This window comes from Podarcis cretensis, assembly GCF_951804945.1.
Source record: "Podarcis cretensis genome assembly, chromosome: 5".
Lineage (NCBI taxonomy): Eukaryota > Metazoa > Chordata > Lepidosauria > Squamata > Lacertidae > Podarcis > Podarcis cretensis.
In genome coordinates this window covers 30,095,042-30,117,286 of record NC_137174.1, presented here as the reverse complement: position 1 = coordinate 30,117,286, position 22,245 = coordinate 30,095,042, and the positions used below count along the sequence as shown (strand labels likewise).

Sequence of the window (22,245 nt, the reverse complement as noted above, 5' to 3'; positions counted from 1 at the left end):
CTGACATCTGCAAGTAACAAAAGATGTTCCATTATCAACCAAGTTCATGTATCAAGCTATACATGTATATAAAAAGATAATCTTACCCCACGCTTCTTGATGGCTTTGTTTAGCAACTTCACTACATCTGCTCCCTCGACACCACTTGCTTTGAAACGTTTTGTCCAGGTTATTAGAACACCCTAATGAAATGAAAAATAAAATAAAATAAAATAATGGCCTAAAGATATTAGGCCCAGTGTTTCTCTGAGTCAAGACTCACTTTTTCAGTGTCATAGGGGGAAAAAATGAGTTGAAGATCAGTTTTCATATGTGGTGACACTGCTGAATTTCCTACGCATCAATTTGCTCATGTTCTCATGGAGGACATGATACAGGTGAACAAATCTACTCACATACTCCATTACCCACCCTTGCTACCATTATACATCTCCATTTTGGAGGTACCATAACCAGGGAATCATGCTTAACAGTATGCATATACAGTTCACATGCTAAATTCTTCTATACGTTGGATTTATATGGGGCTTTCAGTGGTCTTCTTTGTAACATTAAACAGGTCCATACTTCCAAAATCCAAAAACACTGCATGCTTCCTGGCCACGTGCTGGGAGAGATGAAGTTCTAATTCAAGTGTCTTCCAACAGTTTCCACACACAATATTGCAACAAGAACAATATTCCACGCACGTTCAGTCGAACCAAGTCATATCAGCTAAAGGGCACTTTAGTACCAGCTGGGGAAGATTCACAGCACATGTTCTTTCTGCCTGCCAGAAGTCCCTGGTTCAATCTCTGCCACCTCCAGATGGGGCTGGGGAAGTTGAATCCGTGGAGCACTGCTTCCAGTCAGCATAGACAGAGTACTGAGCTAAATGGTCTAGCAGTCTGCTTTTGGGTAAGGCAGGTTCCTATGTTTCTTCTGCACAGTAATAAAGTTGTGCAGTGTTATTTGTGTATTTATGGATCGCTTCCCATGAAGCATCCCAAAGCCATTCCACAATACCGTAAAAACATATATATAAAACAAGTGTATATATGAAAACAATTTAAAACCGTTACATATATAAAAACAGATTCAGACAATTACATATCTAAAAGCAATTTCAGATGCAACACAGATGCCGCCTGCATTCTTACCTCATCTAACTTGGTTTGCCTACATGGAAAAGAAAATGTGAACCCAACAGGCAACTTCTTGTTCTTGATTTCCTGCTTCTCCATGAAATCGCCTAAACATTCAGCAACGTGGTCAAAAAGCTGAGGAGAAAGGAAGGACAATAAGACAACATTTTAAAAGCCTGATAAAAATAATAATTGCAGCTTCATCCCCATAGCCACTACTGGAAAAATTATTAGGTGATCCCATACCAATAAATACTATTTTGGTGGCAGTCCTATAAAACTGGAACATTTGAAAAGTAAGGCTTTCGGGTGGAATTCAATGTAGTGTTAAGCAGATCACTCAGTCAGGGCAAGCGTTTTTTGCTTGCCTGAAGGAATGATCTGCTCTCTCCTCCCACTTGGGGAGGTTCTGGGGGTTTCCTGAACCTCCCCAGGCCAATTTCAGGGTGTGCAAGGGGAGCGGAGAGAAGCCCTGCTGCACCGGCAGAACACCTTGTGCGAGCATCCTCTGGCAGGACTACACTGTTGAATCCAGTCCTTTGGTATGCATTTCATACATGGGGGCAGAATCCTCCATTGAAGCCATAATGCTCAGCAGACTTCTCTGCGAACAACTCTCACTGGTTGTCACTGCAACCGTAAACACACTTCCTTAGAAGCAGGTCAGAGTGAAATTCATGGTACGGAAAATGTTGTGACACTAGGAAGGCATACATCTTCCTGATCTTCTAGTCACTGCTAGGTTATTGTCAGGGACTGGGCAGATGAAGAGGAGTGGTGGAGACCACCTCCCCAGGAGCATCCCAGAGGAGGAAAGGGCAGATAGCATAGATCTACAGGACTGGTTTGACACAGGGCACACCCCAGAGGAAGAAGAGGGAAGAAGTTGAGAAATAATGGGAGATGAAGAGCTAAGTAGTACTGAGCAGACAGGGCCCGAGCAACAGCTGACTGATATGCTGTCGCTGGAGAGTCTCCCAGAACCCGTCCTGTGCCCTAAAACCAGGTGTTCACTGAGAATAGCAGAGCAAAGGGCTCAAAGGCGGGGGACCCTTAACAGCCACTGTAGAAGAGGGCAGGAGTCTAATGAATAGGGAAGTACGGAGGAGGGAGGGACGTGGAACTTCACTTGGAGCAATGTTAGAAACTGAAAGGTACTTGGTTGACTTGCCTTGGCATCTGGAATTATAATAAAAAGGACTATAAAGCCTGTGTTTTCTCTGTCTCTCTGCTTTCCTGAGCAATCAGCCAGAAGCTGTCGAAAACACCCTGACAGTTATGGCTTATGCCATAATAATAATAATAATAATAATAATAATAACCCGAATAGCCTGTTCCATAAAGCTCTCTTTCCCCAATTCTTTGTCATTTTAACTCTGTGAAACACCCTGATAGCTACGATGTGCATGTTCTGCCTCCACTGTCAGAGTCAGTATTCCTCTCAATGGCAGTTACTGGGGAAAACAAGCGGGAAGAGCACGGTTGGGTTCAAGTCTCTTGCGGGTTCCCCATAGGCTTCTGGTTGGCCACTGTGAAGACAGGATACTGGACCAGATGGGCCACTGACCTGATCCAGAAGTGCTCTTTTGATGGCCTTAGTGTTAACTTCAGTTGTGGTTATAACACAATCTGGTTTGAATTAACCATGGTTTGTTACACATTATACTAACCATGGTCAACTCTGAAAAGGGAAGGCAGGGAGGAACTCATGCAGGGAGAGGGAAGGACGAAACATGAGCCTGCAGCACATTTCTGATCTCCTAACCATAGTTACAAAATTAGAAATATTACCTCTGCACTGGGTAATAAAGTTTAGACTGGCACTCTCGACAGACATTATCCAATGCATTTCATGTCACAGTTTAGCAACTGGGTTTAGAGTAGGAATGCCCATTTGGCAGGTTAAAAACCTCTACAAGCAAGTATATTATTATTTACAAGGCTAAACAACACTCATACACCACAAATAAAAATAATGATCTAAATCAAATATTCCTGATTTAAATCTGGGGTGATTTTGTAATGCTAGAAGAATCTTCCTCCTTAATTCCCCACCCCCCGAGGAGCCCAACACCCAACGGCCCCTTTTTAAACAATTGCTTTTAAAAGTTACAGAACTGCGGGTGTCACAGACCTACTGAGTTGTATTCAATGGTGTCATTCAGCTAACTTTAAAGAAAAATCACCCTCCCCATTCCACTGATGGACATTTTACCATCAGTTGAGTGGCAAATCTGAATATAGCCCATTGCTTTCTGGAACGAAATGTTTGCAACACTGGAAAATAGCTTTCAGTTTGGGGCTAGTCACGATTTGCCTCTTCCACTCAGTCCTCCTTCTCCAGGTGAACTATCCCAAGCAAGCATTTTCAATTGGCAGCTCCTAAATGCATTGATGAATCATAACCAGAATGCCGATTCCATGCAGAGCGAAAATGTCTTCTCTCATTCTTTAAAAGCATATGCCTGGAACTGGTTTCATATTTAATTTATGTAGAGCTTTTTATTTTTATTTTTTAACGTAGCACTATGCAGGCAAACGATGCAGAACTCTTGAGTTCCAATTACAGTTTCAGTGCTGCAGCTCTTTCCATGCCATGGAACAGGTGTGACAAGTGCTGCAATGGGGAAGCTGGAAATGGTGGCACAGCACAAACAAGGCTAGATACAGAACAAGAGAATTGGCTCCTCTGATGCTTGAGCCTTTACTTCAAGTAAAAACCCAAAATCTTCCATGTTGTTGTTTTTTTTTACATAAAGCCATTTGCTTTTACATTATACCCTCCCCATTTATCACAGAAAATGCCCTATCATTTATCTCCAAAATCTTTTGGGGGCAAGCCTAAAGCTTGGTGAGCCTTAAAGCTGTTGTTGGCATCCATTTGACTTTTACAGCCTGGCAACAACATGCGTGTTCCAAAACTGAACAGGCCAATGCATCCCTTCCTGCACTGCAGGGGGGTGGGCCAGATGACCCTCGGGATCCCTTCTAGGAAGAGGCGTAGGGCTCAAATCACTAAGCTGCCAGTAAATAGTGACAAGAGCAGTGCAGCTTTAGGGCCCAACCTCTACCCTTTATTTTACTTGTTGCGGTGGAAACAGCAGCTTGTGTTATCTTTTTAAGCCAGAGGAAGTCCCTAAGTTCTTCAGGTGCTGCTGGACTACAACTCCCAGCATCCCTAGCCATTTGATATGCTGGCTGGGGCTCATGGGAGTTGGAGTCCAATAACAAGTTACTTAACATGCCATCAGAAATCCAAACACCTGACAAAATTTTGTAAGGTTTGCCCCCATCCCTGGCACTTTAGCATTTTGATACTGGTTCATTAAAAAAAATCGATTCTAGTGCCTAAGAAACTGAAATGTCATGGAGCTGGGATATTGGAAGGATCCTGAAAAACATACAAATACATTTTAAATAACTATGAAAGAGTATTTGCACTGTCATCGTTATTGAACCACAGGCAGAATAAGGTGTCGGCCGCAGGAATGCAACAGACTTTCCCCAAAACATAAAACAGAAGAAATTTGGTTCTTTGACTACTGTATGACTGATACTGACCTCTCTCATTCAGTAATGACCAACAAGACCATTTGGGACATTTAGGAGAGCCACTTTCGCATGCTGAAGTGACTGCGCAGATGTTTTCAAGAGCCAAATAGCAAGAACAGCACAGGCGAGCCTGGAATCTACTGGCTCAAAGTGGGAATTTCTGCAACAGCAAGAAGATGCCCAGAGTGCCTCTGCCTAACCGGCCAAATTACTGACATTCAGGCTTAACGGCCATGCTGCCAGCATACAGGAAACCAGGCATTAAGGCTCATCCTAGGGGAAGCAAGATAAATAAATGGCAATGGATTGGGTAAGGTAGGCTTTTTTAAAAATGGCAGCATTGGTGACAGCAGATTCCAATACCTGTAACTTACACAGGAGCTTTTGCTGGGGGAAATAGGAGAAACTCCTCCAGCCTTTCTTGGTCTCACCAACCATCCATGTAGCTTCTACAGCCTGAGTTGCTGGCTGCAAAATGTATACTTGGACCAATTTGCATATGCAAGGGCAAGAGAAAGAAAGATAACAGCAAGTTGTTTGTGACTGTAGCTGAACTGCTGTATTATGAATCTTGGGTCACAAAGTTAGAGGGGTATAATAAGTGTACAAATAAACCAAAAAAACAAACAGCAATACATATTTTAGCTCACAACTGGGTCATCATTTTCATGCCTATGGATCAGGATTCTAAACTGCCTTCCAATTCAACAAGTCATCATTGTATAGGAAACATTGGTTTGCAATGAATAAACTAGAAGAAATTATCACAAGAATCCAATTTCCTAATGCTAAAAAACCCTAGCATTCTGCATTATTCTCAACAGAGAAGTTGGCCTCAAAATATGCATCCTAACTTTCCACCAAATGATTTTGAAGGTAAGTCTTTTACTTCCTTTAAAAATTAAAATTACAACGTAGTAGTTTTTATTTTATCCTTCAAAACTGTATCAGAAAATCCAAACAATACCATGTGGAAGCTTTTTCAAAAAAGGTTTTACAACCCTCATATATTGCAAGAACGTTCCTAGGAAGCAATCTTACCCGTGTTCCACTGCCATGCATAATATCCTCGGGAGTGTTATAAATCTCCGTTTCCATTTGCACTGTCTGCTTTTTCTCATGAGACACTTTCACTCGCAAAATACGAAAGTAAGATCCACCAAGATCCAGGGCAATGAAATCTCCTTTCTCTGTTTTGGATGAAACAGAACATCAACACCTAAGCATCAAGTCACTCTGGGTGCACAATGAATCTTTGCCATCTACTACATAAAATAATGCATTGGGTACTGAAAGTTAAACTATCAGCATTCACCTTTTAACACTGCAAATATATCTGATCAACCCAAGTGATTAGCCTCATCCTATCTTATCAGACAAGCAAAGACCACAATCCTTTATTTGTTTGGAGACTAAGATTACCAATTAAAACAACCTATGGAACGAGATTAAAGAAAAACCCAGTGTGTGTAAACAGAGCACAGGCAAACACTGAAGTTCAGGTACATGGATGCAGATGCAAATCCACACACTCACACACACCCTCTACTCTATTTTAAAAGGATGTTCAAACCCTCAAAACAGGCTCTGCATCAGCCTACAAGAGACTCGGAGTTGCCCTCAGAATAGCAAACTGATTTACTTCCTGGCCTAATTTCAATTCTTCATTGATTTCTGAATTTTCATTAAGCTTTAAAAGTGGCAAAAAGCAGGAGGGGTAATAAGCAAAATACAATGTTGGATCATTTATGACACTGGCTGGCTTACCATTCACTTTCAGTTTCACATCATTCTTACTTTATCACCACCAACGCATTATTGGCCACCTGGACACAATCAATTTCGCCCATACAAATAAGCCTTGGACATCATACCCACCCAACAATCTTGCAACACAGCTGTAACTTCCCACTAAAGCAGCCTTGTTTCTGTCTTCAGCACTAACATCACACCCACATAAAATGTCAAGCATGGATTTTCCCTTTTTAGGTGTTCTATTACTCTTTCCAAAGAAGGTTTTCTTCCAACAATGTTCTCATCTCAGCAAAAATGGCAACAAATTCCTTACTCTCACCTGCCTCTCTTTGGGCCTGTCCACTCATGTGGGTAAGAAATCAATGAAGAATTGAAATTAGGCCAGGAGGTAAATCAGTTTGCTATTCTTAGGGCAACTCTGAGTCTCTTGCAAGATGATGTTACAGCAGTGTTTTTGCCCGAAGTTATGCAAATCGTATCGAGTATACAAATTGACTCGTCTTGTTTGCCACCAAAATAGGGAGACCCAAATCTGTCAGTTTGGGAAAACACATTTCTAAATAGCAGAACAAACTACACAAGCATCCAAGAGGCAATACTTTCAGGGCTGCCGAGGAAGAAGCATGAGATCTGGGAGCTGCATCCCAGAATCTGTGCACCGCCATGGCTCTTTGATTATGCTCCATTGTGCATCATTACTAGCACCCATGATACTCTGTTTGCAGCAAGGCTCTCCAAATTGTGTATTATAATTTTATTTATTTAGCAAGCAGCTCTGCACTCCATTTTTCATTAAATATATATATAATCTCAGTGACTTAGGGCAACATAATATCCAGGACCAGCATCATTTTGAAGCTAATGTAATTTTTAAACCATTCTGTCGATAAAACCAATTAAATATCACTGTTCTGTACAAGTACTGAGCATTAAGCAAAATGTGCAAACAGACTTTTATCACTGTAGTCCATCGCTAGTTTAGACTGAGCCCCATTAGCTTTTTTTAAAAAAAAGGAAAAAGGAAAAACACACACTAGAACAGATGGCCTTTTCCCCCTAGAGTAATTGAACGATGGAATACACTTCATACAAATGCAGCACTTCAGAAACGTCCACCCTGGGATATGTTGCAAATTAACACGCTGTCTGCACACTCACATCCAAGTCAACAAGACACTTAAAAACTGTAACTTGTATAATCAGTTTTACACTATTATGCAAACCTGCTTAATATTTGACTGAATACTTTATACTGCATATGTATGGAATCTTTTGGCAGCTGGGGGCATACAGGGATTCTTTGTTCTACGCTTTTCAGAAACCGAATTTAAGATTAACCACAGTTTAGGGTTTGGATAGCTAACTAAACTGTGTTTAGTCAAAGGCAGAAGCAGAAGCTTCTTACCTCCTCACAGCAGCACCAAAGAAGGAAGGGCCTGTGTTATATCTGAATGCAGCCACTGTGTCTAGGTATTGAGCATAGACTGCAACTTGTTGTTTGATTTGGGTTTCAAACACACTGTCTTCTTCTTAAGTTTGTACAAGCAACACACCCTGACCCCAAGACAACAGGAGCCAAAGCTACTGGCCATAGGGAAATAGGCTGAGGTTTGTTTCTTTTTAAAAACACTGTTTCTCTTTGGTACAAACATTGCTGAGAGTTTCTTTTAGTTTTACATACTTGGACCACTTTATGCATACATGTGTAGCTAATGGCTCTCATTGTGCTCGTAATAGTCACAAGAGATTGTTCTGGTTTTGTTTCAGAGAACTGTTTATTAAAGAAGTACAACTGCACATAATCCCTACCTGAGCCATCAGGAATAGACCTTACAAATGTAGGAAGCATCTTTACTGAGGCTGTTGGGTTAAAGTCCCTGGAAAGTCCATTCTTCATCTCTCTCCTGAAGCGTCCCATAATATCCAGCAGAGTTTCATCAGAGAGCCGCATGGCGTACAGATATTTATCGATCTGGAGGGGACATAAGAGAAAAGCACACAACATTCAGACCTTGCACCGTTTTGTGTTAACTTAACTACATTCTTAATTTGTGTCATTTGATTTCCAGCTGGCTCCATCCCAAGTGCTTAGGGCAGGTAACAATATTTTAGCTGCAAAGCTCCCAATTACAAAATAATTAACCACCATCTTTCCCTGCCCCAACCCTATCCCTGGCACCAAAAGCCAATTAAAAGGTCTTACACTGCTTCCAAAAGACCCCTAGGCTTCGGCCTCCGTGGAAGACAATTCTCGAGTCGAGAGGCAGCAACCAAAAAGTATTTGTGGTGGTCCTGGTGGTGCATAAATGGCAAGGTTAAGAGGTGTTTCCAGCTGATCTTAAAGGTCATGATGAAACACAGGGATGGAAGCCATTACTGAGATAGAATGACTCCAAGTCTCTTAGGGTTCGGTGAACCAGCACCTTGAATGGAGCCCAGAAAGCAATAGGCAGAAATTGTGCACAAAGAAATTATTTTGTCATCAACGTTATCATCATCCTCTTGTCCTTCTCTACTTAAAAGCCCACTTAGCATTTGATTCAGTTAGCATTAAAAGGTGAACCTATCTAGTCTACACTTTTCCAACACAACAGGTGAACTAAAATATAGCCATCTTCTGAAATTCATACTTCTCCAAATTTTGAAATCATGTTCTCCAGCCAAGTTATGTTTACAAAAATGCATACACATGGCTAAGGTTTGCATAAAATGCATGCATTTGTGAAAACAACATAGAAAAATGCATTAGATTAGGGAAAATATAACACAGGAAAAAATGCATAGGGAAAATACACTGTCCTCGGGGTTCTGCTGACCCTCCAGAGTGGATCTGGGAGAGGCACAGGGGGCATGCAGGGGAGGGAGGAGAAAACCCCATTGTGCTAGCTAGGGTCTTTGTGCTGGCTTCTGCTAAGGCAACAATGGATTGATTTCTGGTGGGTCACAGTTGGGGATATACTCTAGTAACTACCAATAGAGCAGTAGATTGTGACATTCTGTGCGGCTCAGCTGCTGAAGGCGATGAGAGACAGGGCTCTCCAAGTGGGTATTATTAAATGCTATTTGCGACCAGCAGCAGAGCTGCAAATGGAGAAGTCATGGGTTCCGTTTCAAGTTTTGGAAAAGAATGTTCCCCGACAGGCACAGGCTCTCCCGCCTGAAGCACAGACAGCTTGTTCAGATTGCATTCTGCTATGCCCAGCCTCTTCACTACAGTGGTACCTCGGGTTACATACTATTCAGGTTACAGACGCTTCAGGTTACAGACTCCGCTAACCCAGAAATAGTACCTCGGGTTAAGAACTTTGCTTCAGCTTGAGAACAGAAATCGTGCTCTGGCGGCGCAGCGGCAGCAGGAGGCCCCATTAGCTAAAGTGGTGCTTCAGGTTAAGAACAGTTTCAGGTTATGAGCAGACCTCCGGAACAAATTAAGTACTCGACCCGCGGTACCACTGTATTCTGCTCTAGCAAAAGCTATCCATGGCCTTGATCCAAAGGAGCGCAGGTGGTCCTCAAATGGTGTGACCAACACAGCATCCCCCAAAGCTTCATCCCAACCCACTCTGAGAACTGCCCTATATGTGTGTGGACAGACATGCTCACAACCACAAAACTACAAACATAGATCCCAAAATGCCCTATTGCCTAGTCCCGTGTCCCCCCCCCCCCATTCATCCAATGGAGGAGGGAAGGGACTCCAAGAATAGCTCTGAAAATGGATCTTTCCTTTTTTTCTTTTCTGACAAAGTAATAAATAAGTAAAAATGTGCATTGTACCATTCCATTGTAACTATCCAACGTCCCAAAATTTAAACACCTCTTGTGATGATGGTTTGACCTCTTTCTGTTTTAACAGGACAAATTCTACAAATACCTTCCATATGTCCTCAAAATCATTTCTCCTGCATATTCTCCTGCATATTCCCCGTCTTACCTTAATAGCGCTTTGGAAATGGATCTAATTGCATAGGCAGGCTTATATGAGAGAAGCCGGTCCTTGATATATTTGAGTCCTAAGTTATTTAGGGCTTTAAAAGATTAATGGCAGCCCCTTGAATTGTGCTCGGAAGTAGACAAGGAGCCAATAAAACCATTTAAAAAATGAGGATATGTATTCCATTTGCTTCCATTTGAGAAGCAAAGAGGAGAAACATTCTCAATCTTAAAACCTGAAGAGTTGCTAGATGGACCAATGGTTTGATCTAGGATGTGGCAGCTCCCTATGGTCCTCAAAAAGGGAAACATTTTTTACATTTTAAAATTTTGCAGCATCTTTAGAAAGTGCAGAAACTGTTATGGCTGTTTAATCTGCTTTGCAAGCAACTTCTAGTCTCCCCATGTCATTAATTCAACTCCATGTCATTAATTCAACTTCTAGTCTTTCCATGTCAATAAACATTTTTGAAGATGGAAAACCACTCTGCCTAAAGCATAACTTTCCACAACTGTCCCTTTTGATGTGATATGAGGTACAGCTTAATCTTCTGATATGATAAAACACAGCATAATCCTAATAAACCAAGGCTCATGGCCTCCTACTGCTTTCTGCAGTACACATGACCATCAGTCCCAGACTCTGTAGCTGTATATCAGGGGTCACCAACACAGTGCCCATGAGTGTCTATGCACCCACAGGGCCTTTCCTGGCACCCACAGGGTCACCTCCACTTGTTGGAATTAAGACTTGAAAGAAACATTCTATTGTGGTGTATATGTACTACCAACAACAGTTTATCTGATATGCAAATGTGCCCATTGGCAACCCCTGCAAAGTTCATGTCCCCAATCCTCCACATTTGCCATCATGAAACATTCCAACAAACTCGAAAGGATGTGGTTTGTTATTGCCTTGCATGCAATACACACATGACTAGGAAAACAACTCCAGAAGGTTTTATGTCCACTTTCACTAACTGAACCAGAAGTCATAACTTAGCACTAACTCTGCTTAGTTGAAACAAGCCAGCATCATAACCCATAGTTTGGAGCTGGCTTATTTTGAAGCTGACCATCGCTGGCATGAACCACAACCCCCAGTTCAGACTGACTGAGAAGCCGCAGTTAACTAAATGTTTTGAGGATAAAATTACAGAAGCTAACTGTCTATTTTCCTTCCTTATTTTGACAAAACAACATCCCTGGGCTTGCCCCTAGACTCAGATACCACAGGCCAGATAAAGCAATACTTTGGCAACTTCTATGCGTGAGGATTGCTGACAGCTTGAAGGGTATAATGTTACCAACTGTGTCTCTGTCATGTGATGCTAAGCAGCCTGAATGCAAGGAGAAATCTAACACTAGGCAAGTTGCACCTGGGTGGATACAGCAGAGCAAACATAAGCAGCTAACTACAACTTTTGGCATCATAAATTCACATGGAATCAAGCCTTTTCAGTTCCCAAAAAGGGACAAGTCCCCCAATTTGAAAAGGTTCACCCACAAGGCAGAAATTGCACAAAAGCACTAGGGGAAAGGGGACGCGGGTGGCGCTGTGGGTTAAACCACAGAGCCTAGGACTTCCTGATCAGGTCGGCGGTTCGAATCCCCGTGACAAGGTGAGCTCCCGTTGCTTGGTCCCTGCTCCTGCCAACATAGCAGTTCAAAAGCACGTCAAAGTGCAAGTAGATAAATAGGCACCACTCTGGCGGGAAGGTAAACGGCATTTCCGTGCGCTGCTCTGGTCCGCCAGAAGCGGCTTAGTCATGCTGGCCACATGACCCGGAAGCTGTACGCCGGCTCCCTCGGCCAATAAAGCGAGATGAGCGCCGCAACCCCAGAGTCGGCCACAACTGGACCTAATGGTCAGGGGTCCCTTTACCTTTACTAGGGGAAAGGAGAAGTAGTGCTGGAATTCTGCGCTTGCAATCTCAAGCATATGTCTCCTGAAGTAAGTCCACTGAACACCTTGAAATTTACTTCAGAGTAAACACACATATAGCTGTTCTACACAGCAACCACCCTGAATGGACTAGGCTGCCTAAGTATGAACTGAGAAGTTCTCCAGTTTTAAGAACTCAAATTCACCAAGCAGTTCCAGGCAAGCTACCATCTTCCTACTTTGGCCCCCACCTGCAATAAGGACAACAACACTGGCCTACCACACGGGGCTGTTGTAAAAATCTATGAGATGATGCAAAGCACTCAGAAGTGCTGTGTATTCTTGAAGTTCCAAATGAACAGGATGCTGCTCTGTATCGAGGTGTTTTTAAACCAAAGCTCAGACTCAGCTTCCTTGCTCAAGTCCTCTAGAACCATTTTGTCCAGTGTCATCTCATTTCTGCTTTGGTCTGGGATGTCTATACAGTAATCACCTCTAGGAGCTATGGGGAATGGGTGAGCTCAGAAGGGGATGAATTAGATGGCCTTCCCGTGCTGTGATTCTATTATTATCTACAGCCATTTCTGAAACACGCCCTGCAACATTCTTCCCTAGCATTCCCCTGACAAATAATCCAAAAATGATAAACTTTGCCTTTGACAAATTCAAATAATTTTAGAAATCAAACAGGCTTTAAAAATGTAGTTTAACAACCATCGAAGGATACAACATCCTTGAGCTTGTAACATCCTCCTTGTGTGATGTTAGGTCAAATTTCTAAATATAAGAACAAGTTTGTAGAAGAAGCAGCCATTTTGCATGGACACCCACCTTTCCCACAGTCTGAGACAGCGCATCAACAAAACGAAAATGAAGATATTACAGACAAATGGTGTGGGAAGAGCTTAATGCCTTAAATGCCTACGAGCCACCTTCATCCCTGAACTACAACACTTCGTCCAATCCCTACTCAGCCATGAAACTCCTTGTGCGGCCTTGAGAGAGTCGCAGTCTCTCAGCCTAACCTACCTCACAGAGTTGTTCTGAGGATAAAAGGAAGACAGGGTGGGGGGGTGGGAAGCTATGTATCCCACTTTCAGTTCTTTAGAGGAAAGGTGGAATATAAATGTAATAATTTAATAATCTCACAGATCAACATGTGGAGGGCTAATACCACCAGACCTGCTCTCCACAGCAGCAACCCATGCACTAGGAATGGCTCGTCGGTCACAATCAAACTGTTTCCCACAGCAGAGCTGGTAACGCCAAGGTTGCAAGTTCAACCCCCGTACGGGACAGCTGCATATTCCTGCATCACAGGGGGCTGGACTAGATGATCCTCAGGGTCCCTTCCATAGAGTTGTACTCTATGATTCTATGACGTTGGCACACATGCTCCTTGTGGGCTGGCCGGGACCATTGGCCTATCAAAATTTAAAACTTTCAGCAGGCAAGCTAACACAATTGTTTCTCTTTCTGGAGAAATCTAAAGGTTTTACACAAAAAGGTGCCTTATAAATGGGTTGCGTCTTTCAGTTTCTTAGTTAAACATGTCCTTATCGTGCTCGGTTGGTACAGCAAGAGACTCTTAATCTCGGGGTTGTAGGTTCGAGTCCCACGCTGGGCAAAAGATTCCTGCATTGCAGGGTGTAATAAATATATATAATAATAATAATAATAATAATAATAATAACAACAACAACAACAACAATAAATAATTTATAATTTATACCCCACCCATCTGGCTGAGTTTCCCAAGCCACTCTGGGCGGCTCCCAATCGAGTGTTAAAAACAATACAGCATTAAATATTAAAAACTCCCCTAAACAGGGCTGCCTTCAGATGTCTTTTAAAAATAGGATAGCTGCTTATTTCCTTGACATCTGATGGGAGGGCATTCCACAGGACAGGTGCCACTACTGAGAAGGCCCTCTGTCTACTTCCCTGTAACCTCACTTCTCGCTATGAGGGAACTGCCAAAAGGCCCTCAGAGGTGGATCTCAGTGTCTGGACTGAATGATGGGGGTGGAGAATAGATGAGTCTTCGTGGTCCCTTCCAACTCTACAATTCTAAGATTCTATGATACTATAAGGAGTTTGTGGGTGCCAGACTCCCGTGTGTTACGAGTTTCTGGAGAAGGCCACCTTGGCTACAACTGAGCTACACCATACTGGATCTCTTTAATGTACCAGTGGAATGTTGTGAGACCACACCCACGTGCCTAGAATAATACCATATGAGATATTCACAAGGTGAGTGATCACATACCAAGATGCAAAACATGCCTTGCAGGGTTTTATTTTACCCAAGGGAATCACAAAGCCATTCTAGATGTAGCACCTTGAAATCTGTACCAGTTAGATGAACATACCACTAGCTGCTACAAGAACTGAGGAATAAAGCCAGACCTTGACAATATGTATTGGTCTTGATATTGTTTGTAATTTCCATTATTTCCCAGAAGCACTCATTTGGCCCACACATGTCAATCGTTTTATTTTAGTTCCCTTCTCTAAATCTTGTAAGAATTCCTAAACCTTAAGTACCTAAGCAGTGTACAAAAAAACATAAGCAACAACAGACAACTTAAAACAAAATATTACAAAAAGACAAGCTACATATAAAAATGATACATCCATACAAAGTTTCTGAGAGAAAGAAAGAAAAGTTTTCAGGCTAATCAAAAACAAAAATGTATGGTTTTAAAGAGGCAGGTAACATGTTTTTCAAGTTAGCATTTACTTATTGGCAGGGGTGGGGAAATTCCAAACCCCCAAAACTAAGCCATAGCTAACAGTTCTTGTGCCTTACTCAAACCCAAACTTTTTCCTATAAACTGTTTCCTATAATCATTTGAAGTGGGCAGTGCCCCAGTCCCATCTTGCCTGGCACTCTGCATGGCTGTAAGAGTCCATACTCCATTCTGAAGGAAATCAGCCCTGAGTGCTCACTGGAAGGACAGATTGTGAAGCTGAGGCTCCAGTACTTTGGCCACCTCATGAGAAGAGAAGACTCCCTGGAGAAGACCCTGATGTTGGGAAAGATGGAGGGCACAAGGAGAAGGGGGCGACAGAGGACGAGATGGTTGGATAGTGTTTTTGAGGTTACCAGCATGAGTCTGACCAAGCTGCGGGGGGCAGTGGAGGACAGGAGTGCCTGGCGTTCTCTGGTCCATGGGGTCACGAAGAGTCGGACACGACTAAACGACTAAACAACAACAACAAGAGTCCATACTGGCACACCCTAATTGTGCTACTGACCCCAAGTGGCTTATCTAAGAAACTAGGAGTCATTTGTTTGCTGAACACACCAGAGTACATATTTTTTATGTTTCTGTAAGGCGGATGAATGTAGATGCCTATCCGTAAGATTCTGAATACAAGGAGAAACATATAAGGATGGCTTGAACAGCAACTCTCACCAAGACTGCTGGAGCATTAAAGGCAGTGCTTCAGCATCACCATTCAAGATAAGCAAGAGGCCTCCAGGGCTATCCTTACTCCACTAAATTGGCTTCCTTCCTTCTCTCTCTTTATACACACCACATCCAAAACAATGAGTGAGCCACTTCCTTCAGGTATGCAAGTCTACACTATTGGGGAATATGTGTATCACAATCAAGAGATTAGGGCTAATCACACAGCCCTTCCCCATCTGCTAGTATTCTCCTTTCCAGTACAGGGTGGCAAAAGATCACTGGGATCTAATGAATGAACATCCTACCCAGAAAACCCCAATAGCCTTTTCTGCACAATAAGCTTAATACTAGTAGATATGTTTGTTTTTGCACAAAATAAAATCCAGAATAACTCAGTGAAACAAAGATTTGTCCGCATACTACTTCCTATTTTGAATGGTTAGTTTTAGCCCCTTTGGACTGTTTTGCAAAATGTTAGTTTTTAACAGGTTGTAAGTGATTGCAGATGCAAAAGAGAAGAGGAATAGAGACCATGAAGCAGATTCATACAGGCCATAGTAGCTCCACAGTCTGGCTATAATATATCTTCGCTATTATTATTATTTTACTGCTTTTGCAAAAAATGACCAGCACATTTTCAAGTGTGCCTTCAGTACTATGAGCTTGATGATGATATCTGCATTATTTTTAAAACCTCATCAATCTAAACAGGCCAAATATCAGTTTCCCAGAAAAATTCCACATGCTGCAAAAGTGATAAAATACCAACACATGGAAATATGATGGTAAGTAATGAAGCTTGTTTTGAGTTCACAGTTTTGTTTAACATGCAAGCAACAATAGAGTCATCATGACAGGCCTCCATAGGAAAACACCGATGATAGGGTAGAAAACTACATTTCTGAAGCAAAGTAGAAAATATCTATGATGATTTCTTTCTTGTAATTTTATATTGGATTATTTATTATTTCCTCTCCATGATAATCAGAGCCCTCCCTTATCAGCAACGCATTTCTGAAACACAGAAACACTAACATCTGCCTAATAAAATATTATTGTTGCAAAACATGCTTATTAGCTCAACTTACAGCACTGGGCAAGTTAACATGTTAAAATATTGGCCCAGTGCCCAGGTAGAGGCCTACTATACATCTCTCCTGAAAAGGAGATATTTCCCCCATATTTCTGGGATGGTGTCCTTAAGAGACCTCCTGGGCAATATGGGACCAAAGTGAATATAATAAATCCAGCTCAGCAAAATGCCCAATTTTACTTTTTTACCTATCAAACCATTTACATCTTTGGAATCTAATTAACAAGCTTAGCCTTATCAGTCCCTTTTGTGGGGTCCTGCTATCTCCTTACGATTGCTACCAATCCCAGAAGAGCAACCTACAGGTAAATCCAGCACCTGTCTTGGTAACAAATTCCAGAGGGAAGATTCAAGACGCAGATTATGCTCTAGTCCGCAAAAAACCCGTGCCACAAAAGAAACCTGTTAGTCATTCAGGTAACCCAAGGCTCTCTTTTGTGTCTAGAGGCTTATCATTGCGAGTTACAAAGAATGCACCTGTTTTTACCCGGCCCTAAACACGCCTCTGTATACACGATTTCAGTATGCCCTGAATGCTCACATTCATAAAAGACCTAGTCCACAATTCCCACAGTCACTTAGCGGATGACCAGCCGTTTATAGTAATAAACACATGATAGACGGATCCAACTCAGACGCAGGGGGGGGGGGGAGAGAGAAGGGGAGTAAACCATGATTGTTGCGTTACTCATCGCTGCTCTGACATCTACATCCTGCTTCAAGGACACTGCAGCCCGTTCGGAAACCTTGCAATGGGCCGGATCTTTCAAGCTTTTTTTTTAAAAAAAACAACAACCCAAAAAACCTATATGATCAAGGCAGAGGTTCAAAGATAAAATAAATGATGCCAGTTTAATATTCTGGATGCTAAGAAATGCATGTACATACGTATATATAAACACAAATTATGCACCCCATAGGTTTTTTAATAAATAAAGAAATATCCCTCCCACCCCCATCAAGACTGAAGAATTTGAACCTGCAGGTTTTTAAGGACGTTCGCTTTGTACCTTACCTTTTTGACCTGATCATCCTTTAATTCTGTGAAGTAATAGGCCAGAAGCTGAGCAGCTATCATTCTGTCTGGTTAAATAAGAGCTTTTTTCCCAGGGTGGTTTTGCTAACCAGCACAATTGGGGTGGGGGAGGGCAGCTGAAATTTGCAAGGATGCAAAGCGAAAGATTCTAGAGGTCCTTGGTTTAGCCTCACAGGGTAAAATATATAAATATAAAATGCAACGCGCTCTCTCTCTCTTTTTCCCTCCTCCTTTCCCTCCACGCGATAGCGACCGACTATAAACCTGCCCACTTCCTGCCTTGCGATTGGCTGTTCAAGGAGCGGTCGCGAAAGAAGCGATTTCCACACCCTCCTCCTCCCGCCGCTGCCGGTTTGATGGACAACCTCCGCTGCCTTCTATGTGCAGGAAGGGGAGGATGCATGGCCATGGTCACCCCGGACGGGCATGCATCCGTGCACGTTCCTCACGTCCCTACGCATCCTCAAGACGTGTTTTAATGGCCTATACCCGCTCTCAACACCTTCCGGGAGAAAGAGATCCAGACCACCGCCAGGCTCGGGTCAGCTCCCTACAGATGGGCAATGCATTTTCATTGCTTTCCTAAGGCAGAACATCTCTGCGCCGAAAAGCGCAACGCCTTGAGCACGCAAGGGCGGAACTGTGAAAGCACGCAGCAAACAGGCTTTAAATAAATTATACCCCCAAAAAAGACAGCGGAACTGCTGTGTCACTGCAAAAGAAATGCATGCATTTTGAAAGCAGCGCGCAATATTTGACCCAAGCGCTTGCTAAGGCTCTGGCTGGTGCATTTTGCCTTCTGCTATTATTAGCGAAGGGAAAAACAGGCAGCGGAACGGATAAGACAGACACGCGCACGCTACTTCTAGACACTCGACCGTCTGCTGAGCAATGTGGGCGTTGCCCAAGTCGCTGTCATGTGACCTGCTGACGAGGACTCCGATGATGCAGCATCCTCTCGGCTTTTTCTTTCTCGGCTCTCTCCCACCCTTCGGAATACTATTTGCAACAAGGGCTGTTCGACCTGCTTTGTTTGGAAGCTGGTAAATCAAAGAGCGTTATTTGTCCTGACCTTGCTGCATTAGGGAAGCATAATGTGTCTGAGATATAATATGCACCTTTAAAACAAACAAAAAAGAAGACATTTTACGGTAATATATTACCGTAAGCGTAAGATTAACCCTACCAGCACATTTTACAGCGGTACCCAAAGGGTACATATTTTTTTAAGTCACGTATAGGATCCGGCTGTAAGAGTGGGATAAGTAATTGGGAGCTGTACATTTCTATATATGTACTCTCGTTATAAAATCCTGACTCCAAATCTGTAAGATCATGGAAGCAAGTCCAAAGAGAATATGCCAGTTTTTCCAAGGAGAAGCAGGTCTTGGCAGGTTTGTAGGACATTTTTACTAGCCGCTTAGTTAATGCTAAATAGTTGCCTGGCCACATTCCTTTGCTATCCCTCATATATCAAGGGCACACTAGCTGCCAGTTCCTCCATAGCTTCAGCATCAGAGAACAGGATAGTTGTCATATTTGTCCTGTAAAGCAAGGCATAAAGCCTAGAAACTGTATAGTTTACCTCTCACAGAGCTACCATCTCCAGTGCTCTCAACAAACTACAGTTCCCAGGAGGATTTGGGGGAAATCATGTGCTTTAAATGTGTATAGGATGTGCTTTAAACATGAGTTTGTGGTTCTGCCAGTACCCCTTCATATTACAAGTCAAAGCTCAAGCGATGGAATGTTACTCCATCCCAAAATAGAAAAACATCATTCTACCTCAAAGACTTGATGTCAGAGGGCATGCTAAAAGGCATTTCCTGGACCTCTGGTTTTATGTGTGTACAAGCCAGGATTCTTCTCCGTCCCTCCATTCATTCTTTCATGTGATCCCTCATCTGAAGTTTGACAGGGTACATCCCAGACATAGGATTATGACCTTAGGAAGGGCCCATGGCATCAGAAATCTTCTGACCCAACGATAATATGACATGGAAAGATAGAGGGGGGAATCAACTCAGGACCATAGTATTGGAGGATGGAGAGATCAATCCTTCCCCCTGCACTATTTTCTGGATACAGTAGAATCTCAGTTTTTGAACGTAATCGATTCCATAAGACTGTTCCAACTTCCGAAGAGTTCGAAAACTGAGGATCAATGGGCTGGCTGCAAAGTCATTGTAGGGAAAAGAAAAACACGCCTCAGAAGCCATTTCACATCCGAGGCGCGTTCAAAAACAAAAGCAATTACTTCCAGGTTTTCAGCGTTTCGGTTCCAAATCGTTCAGCTTCTGAGGTTCCACTGTAATTTTAAATTCCACCTCCCAAGCTGTTTTTGCCTTGTGGAAAGAAACATACGGGTCCATATGACATATTACTGGTTACTTTTTAACTAATATTACGAGGGACTTTAATTGGCAAGAGCCCATTTCACCAGGTACATGAAATAAACAGAGAAGATGGCCATTTTAATGTTGATTATATTTTCAGATACTGTACTGTATATAACTGCAGTGGGAGCTAGGAAAGTGGGTTATATTAGTGCAGGGTTTGTTTGTTTTTTAAATGTCTTTCTTGCTCTGTCCTGATTCATTTCCCAAATGATAAAAGGAGCCAGGCTACACTTGGCCTGGCCAAACTCATGAAATTAACAGGATTTCCTGAGCAGATAAACAAGGGGCTGGGAAAAATGCATGCCTGTATCTGCAGCTGCAGTTTTCAGCATAGCTGAGATAAGTGTACGCTGTGTAGAAGTGAGGACACCACAGAGCAGTTAAGTATTCTTGAGAATTTGCCTTGAACAGTTCTAAAAGGAGCAACAGAATTTTGTATTGGGGGAAATATGTTCTTGCTCTTTCATTTGCCCTCTAATACTGCAAATAAAGGAGTGCAAGGCAGGAACTGAAAGAATTCCCAGCTTATACTTTGCAGTCCTGTGCCAAACAAAGCTCTTTGATGCTTCATCAGTGTTCACATCGAAATTTCCACTAAAGTTCCCACCTTGAATTGCTCCTCTTTGCCTGCAGGCCTTACCCTTCATCCTGAGTACAGTGTTGCAGAAACCAATGCACACACACATACAATTTATGATCAACATAGCTTTGCCTTAGCACTGTTCTTCAGGTATATCTGCCAAAAAGGTTATCTGGTCAATCTATAATAAATTCTGAAAATCTATAGGTGGTATGCAGAAAGTTTTGTACTCTCTTCTCATCCAAATTCACTGGAAATTTAAGGATTCCCCTTTTCTATCTGTAGCTCTTTCTATGGCTCTCTTAGATCCCAGCCTCGGTTGGGAAGGCCGAGACATACAGTACATTTTGAGTACAAACTACAAGTGACATCAAAGATCCATGATCAGATCAAACTCAACTGTTGTTGTTATTTAAAAGTAGCTGTAGAGTGCTCTCAGTTGAATGGGGAGCAGTGGCACAAGGCAAGGGTTTCTTTTTTATTTTATTGCCTTTTTGGTCAATTTCCTTCCCATATTGGCTTCACAATCTAAATCCACCCTCCTGAAACTTCTATTGGCCTACACATATACCTATTCTGCTGCCACTCTAGGGTTAATGAGCTTTGTGGAACAATTTAGATCAGAGAAAGGGTTAAAAGAAATCCTCTCCCAGTGCTAATGCTTCAACCCTTTAAAAATATCCCCATTATATTGCTTTTTAAAATATAAAATGGTTGTGAGAAAGGGGGTGGGACTGAAGCTCAAAAAATCCAAAAAACACTGGCTTAAGCCATTCTTAATTTCTTGGTTCACCAGACCTCACAAGCTACGTGCACATTCACACATATACACTTAAGTGGATGACAAAAGGTCTTACTAAATATGGGAATACACTGCAAGCTTAAATATAGCTTGGGCAGTGATGCAAATATCTTACTTGAAGTATCTTGCTAAGCGTGAGGGGGTGGGGGAATCTACAACCAACACCTCAGCTAACTTCCCTTTACATTAGACAAACTGATACACCTAGGCCGTGATACAGTACCCACTTACTTGGAAGTAAGTTCCTTTGACCTCAGTAGGAATTACTTCTGAGTAGACCTGCACAGGATTGCACTGCCCACATTATTTTCCAGAAAATCCTGAGACAGGAATACAAGGCCATAACCACACCATACATTTAAGACACTTTACCAGTCATGGCTACCCCCAAAGAATTCTGGGAACTGTCATTTGTTAAGGGTGGTGAGAGTTATTAAGGAACTCCTATTCCTCTCAGAGAGTTACAATTCCCAAAGTGCTTTAACAATCAATCCCTCTTCCTAGAGAATCCAGTCCGAATTTTATTTGGGACCACCTAGACCCATGTGAACCTGACAGGCAATAGAAACAGGCCTTTTTCAGTAGCAGCCCTAAAATTTGGAGCTCCCCCTCATGAAATATCTCCTGCAAACCTAGCAGTTCGAAAGCACGTCAAAGTGCAAGTAGA

General features: G+C 42.4%; 1 protein-coding gene across 3 annotated transcripts in view; it reads right to left on the bottom strand.

The window, feature by feature from the left end:
• HK1 (hexokinase 1) overlaps positions 1-22,245 on the bottom strand; it is a 50,272-nt gene that overhangs the window by 19,571 nt on the left and 8,456 nt on the right. The window contains exons 1-5 of one of the 3 annotated variants that reach the window (XM_079976256.1): positions 17,777-18,001; positions 8,241-8,403; positions 5,718-5,866; positions 1,140-1,259; positions 87-182 (exon numbers count right to left, since the gene is read on the bottom strand). In XM_079976256.1, coding sequence (XP_079832382.1) covers positions 87-182; positions 1,140-1,259; positions 5,718-5,866; positions 8,241-8,403; positions 17,777-17,839 — 591 coding nt within the window. In that variant the 5' untranslated portion in view covers positions 17,840-18,001. Of the gene's footprint in view, positions 1-86; positions 183-1,139; positions 1,260-5,717; positions 5,867-8,240; positions 8,404-8,634; positions 8,707-17,776; positions 18,002-22,245 lie in introns of those variants that run through there. The other 2 variants (XM_079976258.1, XM_079976257.1) reach the window with 2 other exon arrangements.